Genomic DNA, 22,127 nt, shown 5'->3' with positions numbered 1-22,127 from the left:
TAATTAAATTTAAATTTGAAAATATTTAAGTTCTAGATTTTTTCTAATACAACTTAAATTAGATATTTTTTCAAATTTTGTGGAAAAGATACTTAATCAACTAAGATATTTTCTAGATAATTATTTCTAGACTACTTATTATTTCTAATATTAAATAGGAAAATATTATAAATTGTGAAATTAATTATTTAAATAGTTAATTTTGGTACAATTTATTTTAAGTATATTTTTTCCTAGTATTAAGCTACAGATTAATAATTAAAGCCTTCTCTACACTTAATTATTTATTTCTTGAATTTAATACATTTAATTAATTTGAAAATTAAATATCTAAGTTGATTTTCATCATGATACTTAAATATTTCTTTTTCATGACACTTAATTAAATAAAAGTTATTTTTAGTTGAAATTTATTTTTCCAACTAAATTTAAATAATTTTCAAAATATATTTTTTCTTTATTTTATTAATCAATTTTCGAAATTGCATTTCATAATGCAAGATGATTTTGAATTTATCTTGAAAAATAGATTAAGTTGTAAATTAATTATTTATTTTAATTAATTTTGGACCAACTTAAATCAATGATTTTTTCATTTATTGATTAATTTAAAATAAATTGAATTAAAGTATATTATTAGAAATTGAATTAATTAGTCAAAGGAAAATCTAGATAGATGATATTTTTGCTTGAAGTATTTTTCTAGTGTATTTAATTAAATAGAAAATTAATATTTAAGTTGATTTTCATCATCATACTTAAATATTTAAAATTTTTCTTATATATTTAATTAAATAGGAAAATTATATTTTTTTGTTGTAAATTAATTTTATTAATTAATTTTGGGCCAACATTAAATTAGAATAATTTTTCCAGGATTTATTTTTTATTTTAATTTGCAATTTTTGAAAATTGTATCCTTGAATACTTTAATTTTTCGAAATTCAATATATATTTATAGAAAATTAAATTTGAGTTGTAAATTAATTTAAATTAATTTTGTAACAACTTAAATTGAATATTTTTCTAAATATTTATTGGAAATTATTACTAAGATGGAAATAGTTCATGTTATTTTCATATCCATCTAAGTAAAATTTATAAATATTAAATTAAAATTTATATTTAGAATTTTTTATTCTAAATTGGAAATTTTAATTAAATAAATATATATTTAAAATAAATAGATTAAATAAAGAGAATCAAAGAAAATACAACTCTTTTAAATAATGAGCTTTATTATTAAGATATTCGATCTCCATTGTGGGTTTTACACCGCGTTTGTTTTAGTGAGTAATCCTCCCCTGATTATGGACTGAACGTTCATTAGTAATTTTGCACGCGTTTAACCTCGCATGATAAGTAGTTTGTATAAGTGTTTTGTATGGTATGGATCACCACAATAGTGGCGACCATACTTCGACTTGCAAATTATGAAACAATGGTGGAAGCTCATAAGATAGAATTGCCTTGACTCTCGCCTAAACGGGACAACTTATTTGAATTCCAATCTTGATCGAATAAAGGTTCTTTAGAATGGTTATCATTTTAGACGAGTCGAGCAACTCTTATTCAATGAATGGTAGCTTTGACTCTCGCCTAAACGGGACAGCGATATCGCCAGTTTGTTGAAAACCTTGGAAATTATTTAGGATGATAAGTTTTAGTATTTTCACTTGTCATTCCTACTTGCTATATGCTTATAATTTCGAATTGTGTATGAATTTATATATTGAACCATGTTATTTTTACGGTATTAAGTTGTAGTTTAATTTCGAATCTTCATTGTTGGTCTAACATGTTTTTTTCTAATGAGATAAATCCCTTTTAATGGATTTTCACCTTTATACAACAACATTCTGTTATTCGAGACTGAAAAGTCCTTAGGTCGACCAGCCATTACCTCATCTCGAATCTTAACTAGCTCGAGATCTTCTACTTGTGCCTTTCTGATTCTCTCTAACAGATCAGATTGAAGTGTCAAGTTGTGCAATTTCCTAACCACGAACTCAATCCCTGCACTAACCATTTCAGAGGCTAGCTGAGGGGCTATTAAAATCGTGCTACAAATCTGCCCGAGACCCCTTCTACTCAAAGCATCAGCCACCACATTGGCCTTCCCGGGGTGATACAGAATCTCACAGTCGTAGTCTTTAACCAATTCTAGCCACCTCCTCTGCCTCATTTTGAAATCTTTCTGGGTGAAAAAGTACTTGAGACTCTTATGGTCAGTATAAATCTTGCACCTTTCACCATAAAGATAATGCTGCCATATCTTTAGAGCAAAAACCACAGCAGCAACCTCTAGGTCATGAGTTGGGTAACGCTGCTCATAATCTCTTAATTGACGAGAGGCATAGGCTATGACTCTGTCAGCTTGCATCAGAATACATCCCAGACCATGTCTGGATGCATCACAATAAACAACAAATTTCTCTTGATCTGATGGCAAAGCTAACACTGGAGCTGTTATCAAACGTTGCTTTAACTCCTGAAAACTTGTTTCGCATTTATCTGACCACACAAATCTTTGATTTTTCTTAGTCAATTCAATTAGGGGCATAGAGATTTTAGAAAATCCCTCAACAAAACGTCGATAGTGCCCTGCTAAATCGAGAAAACTTCGAACCTCCGTCACAGATTTTGGCCTTGGCCAATTCTTCACAAACTCAATCTTGCTTAGATCAACCATAATCCCATTCTTTCCAACAATATGTCCCAGAAAAGATACCTCAGACAACCAGAAGTCGCACTTTTTGAACTTTGCATACAACTTTTGATTCCTAAGTCGCTGCAATACAATTTGAAGATGATGCTCGTGCTCCTCTTCTGACTGAGAGTATACAAGGATGTTATCGATAAACACTATAACGCAGTTATCGAGGAAATCCTTGAATACCCTATTCATGAGATCCATAAAGGCTGCAGGAGCATTAGTCCATCCGAATGAAATTACCAGAAACTCATAGTGCCCATATCTGGTTCGAATAGCAGTATTTGGTATGTCCTCTTCCCGGATTCTGAGTTGATGATAACAAGATCGTAGATCAATCTTCGAAAACACTGTCTTTCCCTGAAGCTAATCGAACAAGTCATCGATTCTAGGTAACGGGTACTTGTTCTTAATTGTCAACTTATTTAACTACCGATAATCAATACACATTGTGAGGGAACCATCTTTCTTTTTCACAAACAGAACTGGAGCTCCCCAGGGCGATACACTGGGTCAGGTAAACCCAATATCAAGCATCCCCTGAAGTTGTAACTTAAGTTCCTTGAGTTCTGCTGGAGCCATTCTATATGGAGCTTTAGAAATAGGTTCAGCTCCAGGTGCCAGATCAATTATGAAATCAATTTCTCATTGCGGCGGCAATCCCGGCAATTCCTCGGGAAACACGTTAAGAAAGTCTTTTACCACTCTGACTACCTCAGTCCCAAATGTTTCGGGTCTGCTGGAGTCAATCACTACTGCTAAAAATCCTACACATCCACTGTGTAGTAAATCTCTAGCCCTCAATATCGAAATAACCAGCATCCGAGAACCCTGAACTGATCCAACATAGAGAAATGGATCTTCACCTTCTGGCTGAAAAGTCACCATTTTTTGCTTACAATCTATACTGGCTAAATACTTGGACAGAAAATCAATCCCAAGTATCATGTCAAACTCAGTTAATTCCAGTTCTATAAGTTCAGCACTCAACTCCCTATCCTCGATCCTAACCGGCATAGACCTAATGCGCCTATTAGAGATAATTAACTCCCTGCTAGGCATTAGGGTTCCAAACCTTCTTTCTAAAACATCACAAGGCCTACCCAAAAGATCAATTATTCTCGTAGCCACATATGAACGTGTAGCTCCCGAATCAAATAATACAATATATAAGGGGCTGTTGACAGGAAGCTGACCTGTCACAACAGAAGGACTAGCTGCAGCATCAACTTGGGTGATAGCAAATACTCGAGCAGGTACCGGTTTTACCTCAGCTTTCGACTCTTCTTTCTTTGCCTGAGGGCAATCTTTCTTGAAATGCCCCACCATGCCACACAAAAAGCATGTCTTCCGGTTGCATTCTCCCGGGTGATGTTTCTTGCAACGAGGGCACTTAGGATAGGAGTAACCCTGACGTCCACCTTTGCCTTGGTTCCCCCGCAAGTTCTTGCTTTGCCCTGAACCACCAGGTGGTGGGGCAACTTTAGCCTTGCATTTGAGGACTCGGTTGCAGCAGAGGAAACAATAGGGTGAGTGACAGCAGTATGTATATCTGTAACAAATTTTGCTGTTGGAAATTGATGGTGATGTTCAGTAGATACTTGTATAGGTGAGGAAGTCTTGTGAGCTGGGAAGTGAGCCTCATTGAAGATAACATTTAGAGCAACAAAGATTCGACCAGATGAGTTCTGACACAAGTAGCCCTTGTGTTTAGGAGAATAGCCCAGAAAAGTGCATAATTCAGAACGAAACTCCAATTTGTGATTATGGTAAGGCCTTAAATGAGGAAAGCAAGCACAACCAAATACTTTTAAAATGTTATAATCAGGTTTTTCATGTAACAAACACTCAAATCGGCTTATATTACAAATTACATGGGTAGGCATTCTATTGACAGAATACACAGCACATAGGAAAGCATGCCACCAATAGGACATGTCAAGTCCAAATTGTGCAAGAAGGGTTGACCCTGTTTCTGTGACATGCCGAGGACATGGTAATTGAAATTTGATGCCTTGATCTTTTAGAAATTTTTCAAAAGGCCTATACTCACCACCTCCATCAGCTTGAATCTTTTTAATGAGCAAGTTGAATTGTTTTACCACAAGGCTTTTGAACTGTATAAAGATTTCAAATCTAAGGACCATTGGAAAGATCCAAGAAAACCTGCTGTAATCATCAATAAAGATAATATAATATTGAAAATTATCAATAGACACAGCATGAGATGGAACCCAAATATCTGTGTGGACAAGTTCAAGAGGTTGGGATGCTCTTTTTGTGGACAAAGGAAAAGGAAGCCTATGACTTTTTCCTAATTGGCAAGCATTGCAAAACTTAAGATTTTTGAGTGAGTGTGGAATATTATCATGAGTTAGGATAGTCTTTAAGGTGGCTGATGCAGGGTGTCCTAACTTTAGATGCCATGTATTTATATTAGACTGTGTTGTAATTGAGTAGGCACATGGAGAAGAGACATCAGTGTAAGGAAAAGTGTTACTGTTATTTATTGAAAATTGATTACAAGATTTATCTGCAATAGCAGATATACAATCTGAAGCACTATGAAAATCAGTACAAGATGAAACTGGAACAGTAACAAGATTACACTGTAAACTATGTTTGGACAAATTGGAGTCATCATCTCCTAGAAGGTACAAGCCATCTTTAAGCTTCCCTTTGAGTAGAACAACCCCCGTTTGTTTGTCCTTGACAAAACAACAAGATTTGTGAAGTTCAAGAAACACATCATTATCATGAGTTAACGTAGAGACACTAACTAAGTTTTTGTCATGGCAGGGACTTGTAATACAAAATTTAAATGCAAAGGAGCAACAGAATTAGAGGAAAGAGTTGCTTTACCAACATGGGATATAACAAGTCTCTTACCATCTCCAACAGCCACGGTTTCTTGGCCAGAGTATGTGTTTGCTGAATCCAGATTGTCCATGTTGCAGGTGATATGATTAGTAGCACCTGTGTCCACGAACCAACCTACATCATCACCAAAATCAGGCAAGAACTGAGTGATGTGAACCTGAGGATCATACTCAAGTTGTAGTTCAGTAAGGTGGGCTTGAGATTGGGAGGATTTGGTTTAGGTGTCACCCAATTTCTGTCAAATTGATAATGACAAAAAGGAGCAGTATGGCCAAACTTTAGACAGACTTGACACAGGGGGCGATTATGGTTTTGAGGTCGAGGAGGGTTTTTGGAAGGTGGTTTAGATGAATGCTCAATGTTGGAGTTTTTGTTGTAGTAAGGGGGTGGGCGATAGGGGCCATTGCGTAACCCAAAAGTGAGATTGGCAGACATTTTGGTGGACAAATCAAGCGTGGAGTGATGCCTTTCGAGTCGTGTTTCATGTGCCAGAAGCAATGCTTGCACATCTTCAAGAGAGAGATCATCACTGCGAGAAGTGATATTAGCTACAACGGAATCATATTCTTGACCAAGACCATTTAGGAGATGCAAGATCATATCAAGATCTGTTATGTGATGACCAGCAATGGCAAGAGAATCACAAATCGATTTGATTTTGTCAACATAATCCGAGATGCTTAAGGAGCCTTTCTGGAGATTGGTGAGCTGACTTTTTAGCTGGAGAAGTCGAGCCTTAGACTGACTGGAGAATCATTGTTCAAGAGCTTTCCACAGAGTATACAATGTGTTGTAGTTGGCAACAGGTCCAAGAATACTTTCAGACATGGAAGATCGCAGCCAAGATAACAAGAGTTAATCTTTTCGTCTCCATTGAAGAAAAGCAGTGTTGGTATCGCCATTGAGTAGTTTTTCTGGAGGAGTAACATTAGAGAATAGAATTTCATCGAGATCGTGCCCTATAACAGTAGGGACAACTTGCGATTTCCAAGAAAAGTAATTTGCTCGATCGAGCTTTATTGTGAGCGAAGATGTAAGTGAATGAGAGAAGGGATTCCATTGTTGTTGTTGAGTAACTGAAAGTGTAGGCCGAGGATCGGTTACATCCACAGGAGACGAGTTGTCACCGGAGGACGCCATGGACGTGAGTCAGAGGAGCTCGGATACCATGAAGAATTACAGCAGAGAGAGAAATCAAAAGAGCCTTTAGGAGTAGTGCTTAGAAAACATTAGCATTCTCCTTTAGCATCAGAACTTTATTTATAGCCAGTGTTTTACAAAAGGAAAGATTCAGTTAAAGAATCTGTTACAAGAAAACAGAGTACAGACCAACTAACAAACAGTGTTAACTAACTAATTACCTAACTAACAGCTAAGTAATTAACTAATTATTATTAGTTATCACTGATGGACAAAAGAAGAGTGTAGAGAGTGAAGGTCGTGAAGGATTTATTGGCTAAGCTATTGATGATAGGTTTGTAGTAGAAAAAGAGAGCGTAGGAGATGAAGAACATGTTTGGTATTATTTTTTGTTTTTTGTTTTCAAAAAAGTGTTTTTAGAAATGAGAACAAAAAATAGTTTTTGAAGTTTTAAAAATACAAATTGCGTTTGGTTAGTGTTTTCTAAAAATAAAATTAACCAAAAGTGAATTGGTTTTTAAAACAGAAAACCAAATTTTGTTGTTTTTAAAATTCTTATTTTTTGTAACTTTGTTTTCTGAATTCTGTTTTCAAAAAATAAGGCCAAACAAGGCTAATTGTTTACAAAAAACAATTTTCTGTTTTTTTTTTTAAAAAAATTTAGTTATGATGTCAAACATGTACGAAGACTCTACACAAGATGAGAGAACAATGGGACTAAGAAAGTAAAAAAAAAAGCGGAAACGAAAAAAAAAGTTAGAAAGATTCCGCCAAAACACTTTTTGAGTTACCGCCCATAATTTAATCATTTACGATAATACTTTTCCAATAGTGCTAGATATTAGTGTTGTAGTAGGACTATTTTGTTGTAGTGGTTGTATTATTTATGTTCTTAGAGTTGTTCGTGAAAGCTAACTTTTGGTTCTGGTGGATACTTACATCATGAGAACATGGTAGTTCAATTGAGTGGGACCGCTGATCATAGATATGAAATCTATAGCTTCTATAGGTATTTAGAAGTGAAACGATAATTTTCTTCGAGCTTGGCTGAATAGAGATAAATGATTGAGATCTCATTTCAGTAATTATATTAGTTTACTGAAATATCATTTATAGGTTGCTAAGTGTTTTAAGGATAAAATACATTGAAGGGTAGAATGGTAATTTTGTCCCTATTCAGTGTAGATCATCTATAGAGGATCCTTGACTATTAGGATTGTAACCATGGATAATATAACGTATCTATATCGTGGTACATATAGAGCGTTCTATATAACTGAGAGTGTTATTCATTTCCAAATCTATAGTGGCGCAAGGCAGAATTAATAAGTTAGAGAATTTACTTGGTGAATTCTAGATCTACTTATTGAAAGCTCGGTTATATAGGCCCATGGTCCCCTTACTAGTTGAGATAATACTGCTTGCAGACTCAGTTAATTGATTTTAATTAATCAATTATAATTCTAAAATTAGACTATGTCTTATTTATGAATTTTCACTAAGCATGGGCTTAATTGTGAAGAAAAGAGGTTTTGAGGTCAATTTGTTAATTAAGAGACTTTGCATGGTCTAAATAATAAATTACATAAATGACAGCTTTATTTAGTAATTAATTATAATTATTGAATAATAGTTTTGGCATTTATAGGATCGAATTGGAAAATATGGTATTATTGAAAAGAAGAATAAGTGGTTGAAATAAAGTGGTAAAAATCTAACTAGAAACTTATTTTGTACGGCCTAGAAGTGATTTTTGCCCAATATTTTATTCTTTTTAATCCATATAATTCAACCCTAAGCCCTAGTTGAAACACTATAAAAGGAACATGATACTCTCACTCATCCAATTAATATCAACTTGACTATTCAACCAACCTAGATGAGAGAGTTTCTTCCTTAGTGATTTTAGCCTCCTTCATTATTCTTCACATTCGAAACACCTTGAGTGAATGAGTAACGTGTCCATACATAGCAAGTCAAGTACTCAATCATGTAAGACGGTGGTAACCAAACCCGAAGGAGAGAAAGAGATCCAGGTTCAGATCTTGATAATGCTTTGCAGCAGAAAGGAATCAAGGGCTAGAGATGTTGAACGAAAGAAGTCATTATATTCTGCTGCAACCAATGTAAGGTTTTCTTAAACCCTTATGTGTTTATTTTCATTATTTTAGAGAATTCATATTTAGGATGTTAAACGAAACATACTTGTTAGTAAATCAAGATCCTGGCAAAATATTCCCAACACCTACTGTTACAGAGATTTTGCTGTTAAGTTTTTAAATATAATTTATTTGAGAGTTGTCATCTTCTTACTATTAAGATTTTCTTTTATTGGTTTTTAATTTCATCATCAAGTGTTAATCCACTTTTCTTTATCTTTTGTTTTGTAGATATTTTGTGGAGAAATTTTATATATTAACGAGTTGGCGTGTAGTTTTCGATGTTACAAGTTAAAGCTCTAGCCATTGGTGTGCTGTTTGAGGACGTTATAGTTTTATTATCTAAATCTCCGGGAGCAGTTTGTCCCATGTTGCTCGCTTAAAGTTCATGGTTTGACAGGCATGCCCTTCAGTTAGACGATGAGCTATGCTAGTTTGAGGAGATTCTTGCACAGTTTGTGGATATCTCCATCGTATATTCATGAGTGATTCTAATCACTACGTCAAAAATATATATATATATATATATATATATATATAATAAATAACAAAGAAAAAGGAGAAAAAAGTAAAACGATTCTGAATTTTTTTTAGTCAAGTGAGTATATATATAAATATATATTTAGTCTATTATGACTTTGAAATACTTTAACAAAAAAAATATTTACCGTGGCAAATGCTCGTGCTGATAACATATTATAAAATAATATGGAATAAATACATTAATACAAGAAGAGAGAAGACAAAGAGAAGAAGAAAATGATAGAGTGAATGAGATTTTTCTGAGTAGTTTATTCTAATGAGTGAATTTCTATTTATACAAAAATATAACTAAAAGAATGAAAAACTAAATCAATATAATAAAAAAAAACAATTAAATATATATAATAATAATTAATCACATAATTTGAACATACATCTATATAATATTTCATAATAAATAGTAAGATATATGTACAACTATTTTAGCACAAATGCATGGATGGGTGGAATTGTTTTTCCTTTTTATGTTTTTTCAAAAATTATGGCGCAGTGAGTCATTTTACCACTGTATTGCAAAAATAAAATTAAAAAAATTATTATTTTTTTTTTAATTTTTTTGGGTAAATATTATTTAAAATTTATATTTTAAAAAAATTATTGACTGAACTCTCTTTTGTAAAATAATAAATTAAATCATATAAAATAATATCTTGAGTTCAGCTTGTAGATTATTATTGAAATATAGAATCTTAAATTGTTTTTTAATAAAATAGAGATTCTAGTAAACAACATTGCTATTTGGTACAAGTAGTATCTAACACTTTTAGATATGTAGCCTTGCGATTGACTCACAATACTCCTTAAATATTATTATATTAAATTATATGAAATTTGATATTTAATTAGACCAATAGCGATAATAACACATAAGAAAATACAAAATACTATAAATACCTTTTAACATTTCTCTTTTTTTAAAAGGTATTCTTCATTTTTTTAAAAGGTATTCTTCATTATTTCCAAGTTATATAATTACAAAAATAAATATGGTTCAAATGGGGAAGCTCAAGTATTTGTGCTTGTTGACTATGAATAATCACAATTCACAATGTCAGTTAATACATATTTGACTCTTCCATTTTCAAGTTCCGATCCTACAAAAATATTTGTATAAATATACTATTTTTAGAAATTTGTGTAGTACAGCCTTAAAAAATATTTTGGTTAACTTATTATTTATTTTGATATTTAGAAAAAACTTACTCTAACTTTTTTTCATTAATAACATAACTCTGTATGATTACTTATAAATTTTTAAAAATGTGCAAATAATTTATTATATTAAAAATAGTCCTTAAATATTCACTTACTATACCTATAAAAAAAACTAACTAGTGTGTGCAATAAAGAGTACAAACTATTTAAAAAAATTTCTGTAAATTTATAATTGGTCCTAAATAAATATAACTAATTAAAAAAAAAAATCTAAAAATATAAAATAAATGCTAATACAAATAGCAATCTACTAAAAAGTGAAGTGCATGTACCGAAACAGATAGAGTCTACAATTTTAAATTGCGCCGTGATACTGTGAATTACTTTAATAATGCATGATACCATACAAAAATATACAGATCATATCATCACACAATATGTCATCATATATTCATATCAAAGAAACTTATCATCATGATATATTAAAAAAAAAAAAAAACTGGGATATAGTTCATTGGTTCTTCTACCACTATAAAAGAAATTAAGAAAATTAATCCTATTTAATTATTTATGTACACATGCATGCATATATATATATATTAAACATCAATAACCATACTACTACTACTACTACTAGAAGAGATGAGTTTAATTGAGTGATTTTGTCGAGTGTTGAAGCAACAAAGTATTGTACTCTTGTCTCATGATGTTATATTTCTGAGTCAAAGTCTTAAAAGCTTCCATTTTGTCCTCATCTGCCACTGCTAATGACTTCGTCTTCTTCTCCAATCTAACCTTTGTGTATTCGATTTGCTTTTTCAGTTCTTCGATCCTTGATATTTTCTCCTCGTGCTCTTTTTGTAATTCTTCAAGTTCTGATGAAGATGAAGATGATCCCTTTTTATTCTCACCTAAATCCCAACCTATATCTATGTATAAATATAATAAAATACAAACATCGTTTATACATTAATATATATATATATACCTTATAAAGAAAAAATATGTAAAATAATTAATCAAATATATTATATACATATAAACTACCTGAGAAAAGGTTATTCTTGGACATGTTCTTCTCCATAACTTCACAGATCTTTTTGTAAGAAAGTTAAGTATCAATTAGAGGTCTTTTGAATTATGATTGTGTAGCTCTTTTCTCTCGCTCTCTCTCTCTAATTCTAGGAACTTGTGTATATAGAAAGAAAAGATCATTAATGTATTTCTAAGATATTTTCTTTCTATTTTTGTTTTATGATCATGGATTTCCCAGCTAAGCATAGAAAGATTCATACGTTTTCAACTGAAGTCAATTGATGGTTTTACACATTGTATTAGTAATAATGAGTACTTTGCATTTACCAAAAGGAAGTATAAAAAGAAATGAAATCTTTTTTTTTTCTTTAAAAGGGAAAAAGAAATGAAATCTTTAAAATTATTATTATATATACTTTTCTATTTATATTTATGCATGATATTGTGATATGAACATATCTCCGCTCATGAGAAATTAAAATCACAGTGTTTGTCGAAAAAAAAAAAGAAAAAAGAAACTGTGTGAAATAATCCTACTGCTTATAAGATGACAACCATAATATGTTCTTTTTTTCTTTTTATAAGACAAAGTCCTTAATAAATGAAAATTTCAGAAGAAAAAACAAGCAAACAAACATAAAACATATCTCAGATAAAAAGCCAAAGAAAAGGATAATAGAATAAAAAAAAAACGATATAGTCACTTACTTACCTTAAACCTTTATTGTCCTCAAAAAACTTGACACTCTCCCTGTTTTCACTATCTTCTTTCTTTCTCTCTTTTGTGGCCCCTAGTAAGAAAAGAAAAGGAAAAAAAAAAACGAATGATCTAAAATTTGGCCCCCAAAACCCTTATATAAGCCAAAAATAAATAAAGGGGCTAACGAGAATAAAGATTAAAATTTTGGTTTAAATAAAACAAAAAAAAAACTTAAAATTTGGCACATGAGCCCTGATGAAAGATGATGATGATCAGATATGACCCATTTAAGCTGACCAAGCAAGTAATGTATGTAAGGCATTGCTGTAGAGCATCTTTCCTCTGTTATGCTATAAAATCAGGGCCACAGATTATGGTACATAGATTTGGTGGGACCCAAAAACAACAATGTGAATGAAATTATGAAATGACTCTTTTGTTTCTCCATTCTATTCTGGCTCTAAGGGCTCTTGTCCCATCTATTGGAATCAGAATATTTTGCTTGCGTGTTTTGCAACAAGAATCGCCATACCCATTTACCCTTTCGAAATTTTTGCTCATTATTCTATTTTATTTTGTTTCATCACCCCCTATTTTGAACCGTATGATGAGTTACATACCTGTTCTGAGTCTTTGACCATTTATATTGGAAATTATTTTTTTGAACTTTGTGCTTAGATTAAAATAGTTTTTCATATACCCGATTGTATTAGATCTCCAACAACCAAAATTTTTTAACAAGAAGAAGAATAGTATTTTTATGCACGGAATTTTTTAGGGTGTACCACTTGTTAATAATACATAATCTTCAAAATATAACTTTTAGACTAATATAATTCTTCCATAATATTTTATTCAATTTTATTTTAAAATAAATAAAGTGATAAATGATAGTTTATAAATATATGCAAATTAAATACTTTTTATTATTTTTACATTAATGAATAATAAAATAAAATAGTTTTTTTTTTTCTAATAATTTATATTTTTAAAATTTTTAAAGTAAAAATGGTAAAATCTATTTAATTTCCATCCATTTAACAAATATCCTTCACTGTATCACTTATTTTACTATAAAAATTATATTTTAAGGAATATTATTAATGAAATATATACTATAAGGAACAAAATTTAGTAGTATAAAAAATTAAGGAACAAAAATATTAATTATTCTAAAAAAATGAGAAAATTATTATAAAGACTAATTTCATGTATTTTCAAGGTCTAAATTGGTATTTAGGAAAAATAAAATATCCAAAATGGTATTTAATCAAATAATAATGTACACGTGAATGAGAGGTAATGGACATACATAGTGATGATTCAATATTTTGATGAGCTCTACTGCCCTAGTAGAGTTGAGGGAGGTATAGATATATAGTAAGATAGGTAATCCTTTTGTTATTTAATAGGGCCAGTAGCACTATTTGGGCTATGATGATTCACCCTTTTTCTGCAAAAGAAAAGAACAAATTATGTTATAGTGATGTACTACTACCACTCTTTTATCGCAGGGTTAGATTTAGACCTTTCAATAATGGACCATCAATTGGCAATTTTCTTTCATGATTGATCTCAACATGTTTTATAAGAGAAATTTGATAATTCATGCTAAAAATACCATCTCTCCAAACAGTTTTTTAACTATACTTTTCTTTTATTTTTAACCCAAAAATGCCCATCTCTTCAAATCCAAAAAATCTCACATTCATCTCTCTCTCTCTAACAACAACAACAACAAATAACTCTTCTTCTTGAAGCTTCCTACGGCTTTGCTCTGGTTTTGCACCAATATTGGTTTGTTGTGTCTGACTCCCAGTTCCTTTCCTTCCCAGGTTTGTGCCTTCTTAGTTTCGTCTCTCTTTGTTTTCTTTTTTCTGTTTCCTCTCTGTTGTGCATTTATTGTTCTATCTGGTCTTCACTTAATGTTTTCTTTTGTTCCTACTCGCCTCTTTCTCCTTTCCCCTGACTTTTGATTTGGTTCTGTTCACCCTCATTAATACCCTTGGATTTGTTTCCTTAATACGTCACCCTAATCATTATGTATTTTCCCCTAATTTCTCGAGCACCCTCACTGTTCAATGCCATCTCTCTCTCACACTTGCATTTAATTATGGCGGCCCCTCCTTATCAGCATTTAATTTTCCTGCATAATCTTCACTCCCTTCGATTTTCGAATCGTTCTTATATCTCTAAACCAACCGTCATTCTGCTTCTTTTCCTCTCTCAACCAAAAGCCATCATTGCTCTTCAGCGACGATTCCAGACCGCCTCACCCAGCTGTGAAGTGATGGTTCAGACGCCAATCCTCTCTTCGAGGCGACTCTTCTTCTCCAGGTACTCGTCCCTCTCGCTTCTTTCCATATTTGTTTATTTATATGTTCTCTCCATTTCTGTTTGCACACCATTTTCGATTCCTGCTGAAAACCCAGTTACTCTCATCTACCACACCTTAATGGATTCCTCTTCCACCAACCCAAACCCCATTACTGCTCTTGATGACGAGGACAGCCTCGTTCATGACTTTGACCACATCTCAATCCACTCCTCCACTGATACTGATGCTTTCTACTTGATTTTCAAGCTTTTATCTCCCAAATCGGCTAAACCATCGTGGATTGAAAAAGCCATGACTGAAGCTTGGACTCTCCGCTTTCCTTGTCAAATTTCTGAGTATCACTCTGGGCTCTTTCTAGCTTCATTCCAATGTGATGGAGATAGGCGCCGTGTGCTTGAAGAGCAGCCATGGCATTTTGATAAGTTCTTGATGGTCTTCACTCACCCTGACGTCTCTCCAACACCTACCCCTGATTCTGTTAGATATACCCCCTTTTGGGTTCAAATCCATCGAATCCCGTTTGGCCGTAAAAGTCCCCAACTCGCTCAGTTCATTGCGGATGAAATTGGTGATCTTCTGGAAATTTATCCTCTCTCCTTAGTGGAAAACTTTGGTCCTTACCTGCGAATCCGTGTTCTCTTTGATATCACTAAGCCTCTCCGTCGAGGTATGACCATTCGGTTCAGAGGCATTTCTGAGCCACGATGGGTCAGTTTCAAGTATGAAGGTCTTCCAAATTTCTGTTACTTCTGTGGTTTGCTTGACCATACTTACAACAAATGTTCTAAATATCTTCTCCGTTGTGACAATTTCCCGCACCCCCCACTCTTGGAATACAAAGATACCCTCTGTGCCACTCCTTCATCCCCACACAAGAAAAATCCTTTTCAGCTGTCCAATTCAACACCTTTTGAGGAGTTCTTTCCTCGTCTCCACCCTACTCCAGACGCTCAAGATCTACAACAAGCTGTCGACCAATTTCTCCACGTTGATTCTCCTCAATCTAGCCCCAATCCTCGGATTTCAACTCAATCTCCCCAGTTTGTTTCATCCTCATCCACTGAGCCAGCCAATAACACTGCTTCTACCCATGCTATGCCATCTTTCCCCGTCAGACCTTCCGCCCCTATCATTACTGACTCCATCTCAGTTTCCACCAATATTGACAAAGGCAAAGGAAAAGCCCCTATGTTTGTTCCCACAACTCATCCCTCTCGAAAGGAATCTGGAATTGTTATCAATGCTTCTTGCCCCCCTCCCACTGCTGCTATCCCCTCAGTTGTTAGGCCAACTTTCTTGCGTCAGAATGCTCAAATTGGAGGCTCTATGCGCACCATGCTTAAACGTGCAAGAGCCATTGCCTCGGATGATGCTGTTGTTCCTTCAATGTCCGATGATGAACCAACGGCGGGTGCTGCTACGCGGCCCCACCGAGAACAATGAGTCTCTGCAGTTGGAATGCTCGAGGTTTGGGGAGCCCTCGAGCATTCCGTAATCTCTCCCTGCTGGTCAAGCAACATCAGCCCATGATGTTGTTTGTTATGGAGACAAAATTGCCTGCTGGACGTGGAACAGACCTCAAGCACAAGCTTCGTTTTGATAGTGTTTTAGAGGTGCCTAGGCAGGGTTTTGGGGGAGGGATTTTACTTTTTTGGAAAGACTGTATTGATGTTAATGTAATTTCTTACTCCCTTAATCATGTGGACTGTATTATAAATAATTTTAATGGCAAAGCTTGGCACTTTTCTGGTTATTATGGTTCTCCTTATGTTAATCTTAAATCTGTTACTTGGACCTTACTCAATCGTTTATTTGATACTGCACCTCTTTTGCCGTGGTTAGTTATGGGTGATTTCAATGATTATCTCTCTTTAAATGACAGGAATTTCTCTCTCAGTCCCCCTCCTCATGTTATGCATTCTTTCCATGCTTTCCTTGATAAACATAATCATGCTCCCATACCTCATGTTGGGCCTAAATTTACTTGGAAGCATGGTTCTATCCTTGAGCGTCTGGATTGGTGTACTTCAAATCAACTTTGGAGAGACCTCTTTCCTCATGCTACTCTCTTCCATCTAGGGTTTTATGGTTCTGATCATAGAGTTTTGAAGATCATGTTTCAAGACCCTCATTTTGCCGCTCAAAGATCTAATCGGTTTCATTTTGAAAATCATTGGCTGAAAGATCCCTCGTTTTCAAACCTTCTTATTTCTTCCTGGGCTAACTCTAGGAATTCTGCTTCATCTCCCTTGCAGCTCTTTCTCGACAAACAATCCAACTGTGTTGCTACAATTAGGAATTGGAGTAAATCTCAGCACCCTATCAAGCTCCAAATCTCTCAGACTCAAGCTGAACTCGATACCCTGTTGAATGCTTCCCACCACTCTCCCAATTCCCTCTCCCTCATAGCCTCCCTCCAATCTAGATTGGATGGCCTCCTCCTCAAGGATGAAATATACTGGAAACAGCGTTCCAGAGTTGATTGGCTACGTGCTGGAGACAAAAACACAAAATTCTTCCACCACCGTGCCTCCACTCGAAAAAAGAACAACTTCATTCGCCTCATTACCCTTCCTGATGGATCTACATCTCATGATCATGCCACTATCACTTCCCAATTTCTTCACTTTTTCAATTCTCTCTTCACCTCTCAAGGGGTTTGTGAAGTTGCTGTCAATACTCTTCTCCAAGGGATCCCCAATAGGCTATCAACTCATCAAGTTGATTTTCTAGACGAGCCTTATACAGAAGTGGAAGTTAAAAATGCGTTATTTAGCCTCTCTGTGGACAAAGCTCCGGGGCCCGATGGCCTCAACTCGCTTTTTTACAAACGTAACTGGTCCACTCTTGGCACTGATTTCACTAAGGCCATGCTTCACATTCTTAATCATCAGGGGGATATCTCTTCCATCAATCAAACCATCATTGTCCTCATCCCTAAAAAGAAAAACCCAAAGAATGTTCGTGATTTTCGACCGATTAGTCTTTGCAACACTTTCTATAAGTGTCTTTCCAAAATTATTGCAAATCGGTTAAAACTTGTGCTTCACTCCATTATCAGTATCAATCAAAGTGCTTTTCTCCAAGGACGCCAAATTACTGATAACATTCTCCTTGCCAATGAAATTATTCACGCCATTCATTCTAGACGATCGGGGAAGATTGGATGGGCAGCTATTAAGCTTGATATGGAGAAGGCTTTTGACAGAGTGGAATGGCCTTTTTTAAATCATTTGCTCAATCATGTTGGTTTCCCCTGCCAGTTTTCATCTCTGATAATGCGTTGTCTTTCCACGGTTCAATTTCGTCTTTCCATTAATGGCTATCTTACCGACCCTTTTCATTCAACGCGTGGTATTAGGCAAGGGGATCCCCTTTCTCCCTATCTTTTCCTTTTAATTGCCGAGGGCCTTTCTGCAGCAATTCGTTTGCAAGAAACTCAGGCTCTGTTTTCTGGCATTCAAATTTGCAGGGGTGCCTCACCATTGTCTCATCTCTTGTTTGCTGATGATAGCATGGTTTTCTCACCTGTCCATCCTCAGGCCAGTGCTTCCCTAAATGTTATTCTTGATCTCTACAATAAGGCTACAGGCCAATTGGTGAATAGAGAAAAATCCTCCATTCTCTTCTCCCCCAATACCTCTGCTGAGGCCCAGTATCAATTTCGTCATGATCTTCACCTTATGGGAGAAGGTTTCATTAGTAAGTACCTCGGCGCTCCCCATTGTGTTGGCAGGGTCTCCAATTCCATGTTTCACTACCTGCTTCAAAAAGTTTCATCCAAACTTAACTCATGGAACGAAAAATTTTTCTCTAGGGCTGGTAAGGAGACTCTTATTAAAGCGGTGGTCCAAGCTATTCCCTCTTTTGCAATGTCCTGTTTCAAAGTCCCCAAATCGATTTGTTCTAAAATTCAAAGCTTGATTGCTAAATTTTGGTGGGGATCCCAAGGCACTAACAAAGTTCACTGGAAAAACTGGGATTCTATTTCTGTTTCAAAATTTTTTGGGGGCCTGGGGTTCCGTATTCTTTCTTCTCATAACCAAGCTCTCTTAGCTAAGCAGGCTTGGCGTATTTGGAATGATAGGAATTCCTTTCTCCATTCTGTCCTAAAAGCTCGATATTTCAAAAATTCTGATTTCATGAATGCCCCTCCTGGTCACAACTCTTCTTTCACCTGGAGAAGTATTCTTTGGGGTCGACATTTGCTTCAAAAGGGGTTGGTTTGGAAGATTGGCACTGGAACTAGTATTCCCTTATCTGCTCCCAATTGGATTCCCAACATTCAGCACCCTATCCTCTTGCACTCTCTCCACCAGTCTCAAGCTTTTGTCTCTTTCTTCATAAATGATGACTCAACTTGGAACACCCGTAAGCTTCAACATTACTTCCCTTCATACCAAGTTGACCGTATCCTCACAACCCCCATTGACCCTGCATCCTCAGATTCGCTCATTTGGGGTTTTCACTCCTCAGGCATTTTAACAGTCAAATCTGCTTATCATCTTGCCTGCTCTCTTGATTCTGTTCAGGTTCCCTCCTCTTCCAATCCTAATCCGTACCTTCATTGGTGGAAAACCCTTTGGTCCATTCCTGTTCCTCCCAAGATTAAACATTTTATTTGGAGGGCTTTCCACCATATATTGCCATGTTCTCTCAATCTTTTCCTTAAAAGGAGTCTCCCTCACCCAACTTGCTCAATCTGTGGACACGACAAGGAATCAGTCTCTCATGCCCTTATTGGTTGCACAAGAGGAAAGTCTATTTGGAAATCTTCAACATTTAAACAGTTTTACTTGTCTTATTATAGAAGTGACATTAAGGATTTTCTTTTACAGGCTTTTCATGTTATGTCTAAACAGGATTTCCAAGTCTTTATTACTTTCATTTGGCAGATTTGGAATACACGAAACTCTGTTCTTTTCAAAAAGCATCATACTACTAACAACGTGGAAGAATTTGTTGTCAATTATTTGCAGGAATACAATGATGCTCAACACTCCCAACAACATCACACTCAGCCATCAGAAGTTACAAGCATCACTCAGTCCTCTCATCAGCATTGCCTTCTTTCCTTGTCACCTGATACTCCTGCTCTTTTTGTAGATGCAGCCATTGACCATCATAAAGGCCTAACTGGTACTAGTTTTGTCTTTAAACGTGGATATCAGACTGTGTTGGCTTCTCAATACCGTAGGCTGCCTGGTGTTGTCTCGCCCATTTTCTCAGAAGGTCAAGCTCTTTTACAAAGTCTCAAGTGGTGCATCGACTCCCAGTTTACACCTCAAGTCGTTTTCTCTGATTGTCTAAACTTAGTCTCAAAAGTAAATGGAGATTGGCAGGACAATTCTGCTCTTTCTGGTTTAGTTTCCCGCATTCGATTGCTCTTCTCGAACTTCCCTAGTGCTTCTTTGCAGTTCCTTCCTCGGCAGTTTAATGTGGAAGCCCATAATTGTGCTCGTGAAGCTCTCAGGTCTAGAGAAGTGAGCTAGAGGAAGTCCCTCTTCTTCCTCTTTGGCTGCTTGCTGCTGTTGTTTCTTCCTCTTTTGCAGCCTCTTTTATCTCAAAAAAAAAAAAAAATATCTCTCTCTCTCTCTCTCTCTCTCTCTCTCTCTCTCATTTGTCTTCACTGTTTGACCTCCACCATATTCACCCCTCAACAATCCTAAAGAAAACTACTCAACCCCGGCTGGACCTTAAACGGAGCTTAGTCCGACGTCCACCACTCAACAAAATAATAGGTAAGTGTTTTTCTTAAAAAAATAGTGTTGTTTTTTTGTTGTATTCTATGGATAAGAAGATTATTAGTTATAATTTGTTATTTTTGTGTCCTTGAAATGGAGGTAGAGTTTGTTTCGAACTACTGTGTTTTTTCATTTTTTTGCGATTTTGAGCAACATTTTATGATTTTTGTGCGATGCCATCAGAAATCAGAGGTTAGAGATGACATTCATTTTTTTTTTGGCAACAATAAACAATGTTCTTGCGATTTTGTTTGAGATTTTTTTGTTTAGCGATTTGTGCACGATACCATGGCAGCATTATGCAATTTAGTTTATGTACGTGTTAACGTAGATTTTCTTTAACGATAAGAAAGCCTCTTTTTCGTGATAGGATTAGTACACAAATTAGTTGTAATCTAAGAAATAATAATAACGTAAGAATAATACAAAGTTTTTACGTAGTTTTGTGGTTAAAATTCTACATAATCCACGAGTCAATCTTATTCAGATTATTTTGATACAAACTAGGGTTTTTTCCCTCAAGATTTTTCCGTCCCTTTTTCTGTACATTCTGCCCATATTTATAGTAACATAGAGTGGGAGTTAATTACAATCAGATATGAATCCCAAAATAATATTTCCCTGAAATTGTGGGCTTTAATTTCACACCACGTAAATAAATGCAGTTAGTATTTGAAAATAATACAGTTTTGACTTATCCGCCTTTAATGGGTCAATGCTCACGTGGATTCAGATACGCTGCAAAGTGCATCTCGCTGGGAACATTGCAACAATAATCCTAGGTTGATAATGTAAATCCCGTCTCTTCTGCGATTGAAGACATTACGCTCCATCTGACAATTGTAGTTCTTCGTTACAAGGTTAACTTCAGTAGTCAACATCATTTAAATGTCAACTTCTTTCTGAATGTGTTGACTCGACGGAGCAGTGGATCTCCTTAAAAGATCTCTGGAGCTGATTAATGAAGGAAACTGGAGTGTGCCTTCCTATAGCGAGATGGACGCCTCGCCATCTATCACTTAGGTTCTTCTAGCTGCTGTACTTAGTTAGTATAAGGCTTATTATACGCAAAGTGTTTTAACAGTGAACATGTCTCTTCATCACCTTTTATACGTTGCGAGGTTGATACCTCGCTATGCATTATTGATGTGATCCTTATGATTGTGTATTCTGACGTGAAATGGTTTCTCATCAATATGTGAATCAATTAGTTCGTACATTCTTGTCTCGCTTAAGATTATACATTCAGCGAGTTTTATATATACGCCATCAACTCTGCATTTAATGAGTTATTCTATTTTAATATCCTTTAATATAATTGCCATTATAATTGTTGATTCGTATTCTCCAAGGTTGACGTGTGTCATCCTCTAAAGTGCTAGCCGAATTTCGGGTAAACAATTGCTCCTTAAAAAGTTCTTTTTAGTGAAAAGTGCTTTTTAAATGATTACTGAGGGTATTTTTTGTCTCAATCCATTTTGAGAAAACGCATGTCTGATTTTGGCAGTTTTATGGTTTCGAGGCACATCAGCACTTAATAACCATCTTTTCCACTTCTTTTTTAATTTTACCCGTTGGATCAATTGTCTCCTTAATCTGATAGAGATCAACCCAAGAGTATAAAATGAAAAAAGGAAACACCTTTTCATTACCTTTGCCATTTTAAAAAATTCTAGAAATTTTTTGAGCTTCTCTACAAAAAACCATACCCAGATTGTTT

The 22,127-nt window shown here is 34.9% G+C and overlaps 2 protein-coding genes across 2 annotated transcripts; one reads left to right on the top strand and one right to left on the bottom strand.

The window, feature by feature from the left end:
- Window positions 1–11,125: 11,125 nt before the first annotated feature.
- LOC115718885 (uncharacterized) lies at window positions 11,126–13,280 on the bottom strand. The gene is made up of 2 exons (XM_061110517.1): window positions 11,638–13,280; window positions 11,126–11,519 (listed from the first exon to the last, which is right to left on the bottom strand). Exons 1-2 carry the CDS (start codon window positions 11,672–11,674, stop codon window positions 11,239–11,241), a joined length of 318 nt encoding a protein of 105 aa, XP_060966500.1. The 5' UTR covers window positions 11,675–13,280; the 3' UTR covers window positions 11,126–11,238.
- Window positions 13,281–16,102: 2,822 nt separating this feature from the next.
- On the top strand, window positions 16,103–20,155 carry LOC133034293 (uncharacterized). The gene has a single exon (XM_061109348.1). The coding sequence runs from the start codon at window positions 16,103–16,105 to the stop codon at window positions 20,153–20,155; it is 4,053 nt and encodes a 1,350-aa protein (XP_060965331.1).
- The last annotated feature ends 1,972 nt before the right edge of the window (window positions 20,156–22,127 follow it).

Source organism: Cannabis sativa, chromosome 2 (genome assembly GCF_029168945.1).
Source record: "Cannabis sativa cultivar Pink pepper isolate KNU-18-1 chromosome 2, ASM2916894v1, whole genome shotgun sequence".
Classification (NCBI taxonomy): domain Eukaryota; kingdom Viridiplantae; phylum Streptophyta; class Magnoliopsida; order Rosales; family Cannabaceae; genus Cannabis; species Cannabis sativa.
Note: the sequence above shows the minus strand (reverse complement) of the source record. Positions and strands in the feature narration are given on the sequence as shown.

Excerpts from the sequence above, each read along its gene's own strand:
- LOC115718885 (XM_061110517.1), bottom strand. The coding sequence starts at position 11,674 with ATGGAGAAGAACATGTCCAAGAATAACCTTTTCTCAG. Across the intron at positions 11,520-11,637 it reads CAAGAATAACCTTTTCTCAG|ATATAGGTTGGGATTTAGGT; the intron begins GTAGTTTATATG and ends ATTTATACATAG.
- LOC133034293 (XM_061109348.1), top strand. The coding sequence starts at position 16,103 with ATGAGTCTCTGCAGTTGGAATGCTCGAGGTTTGGGGAGCCCTCGAGCA.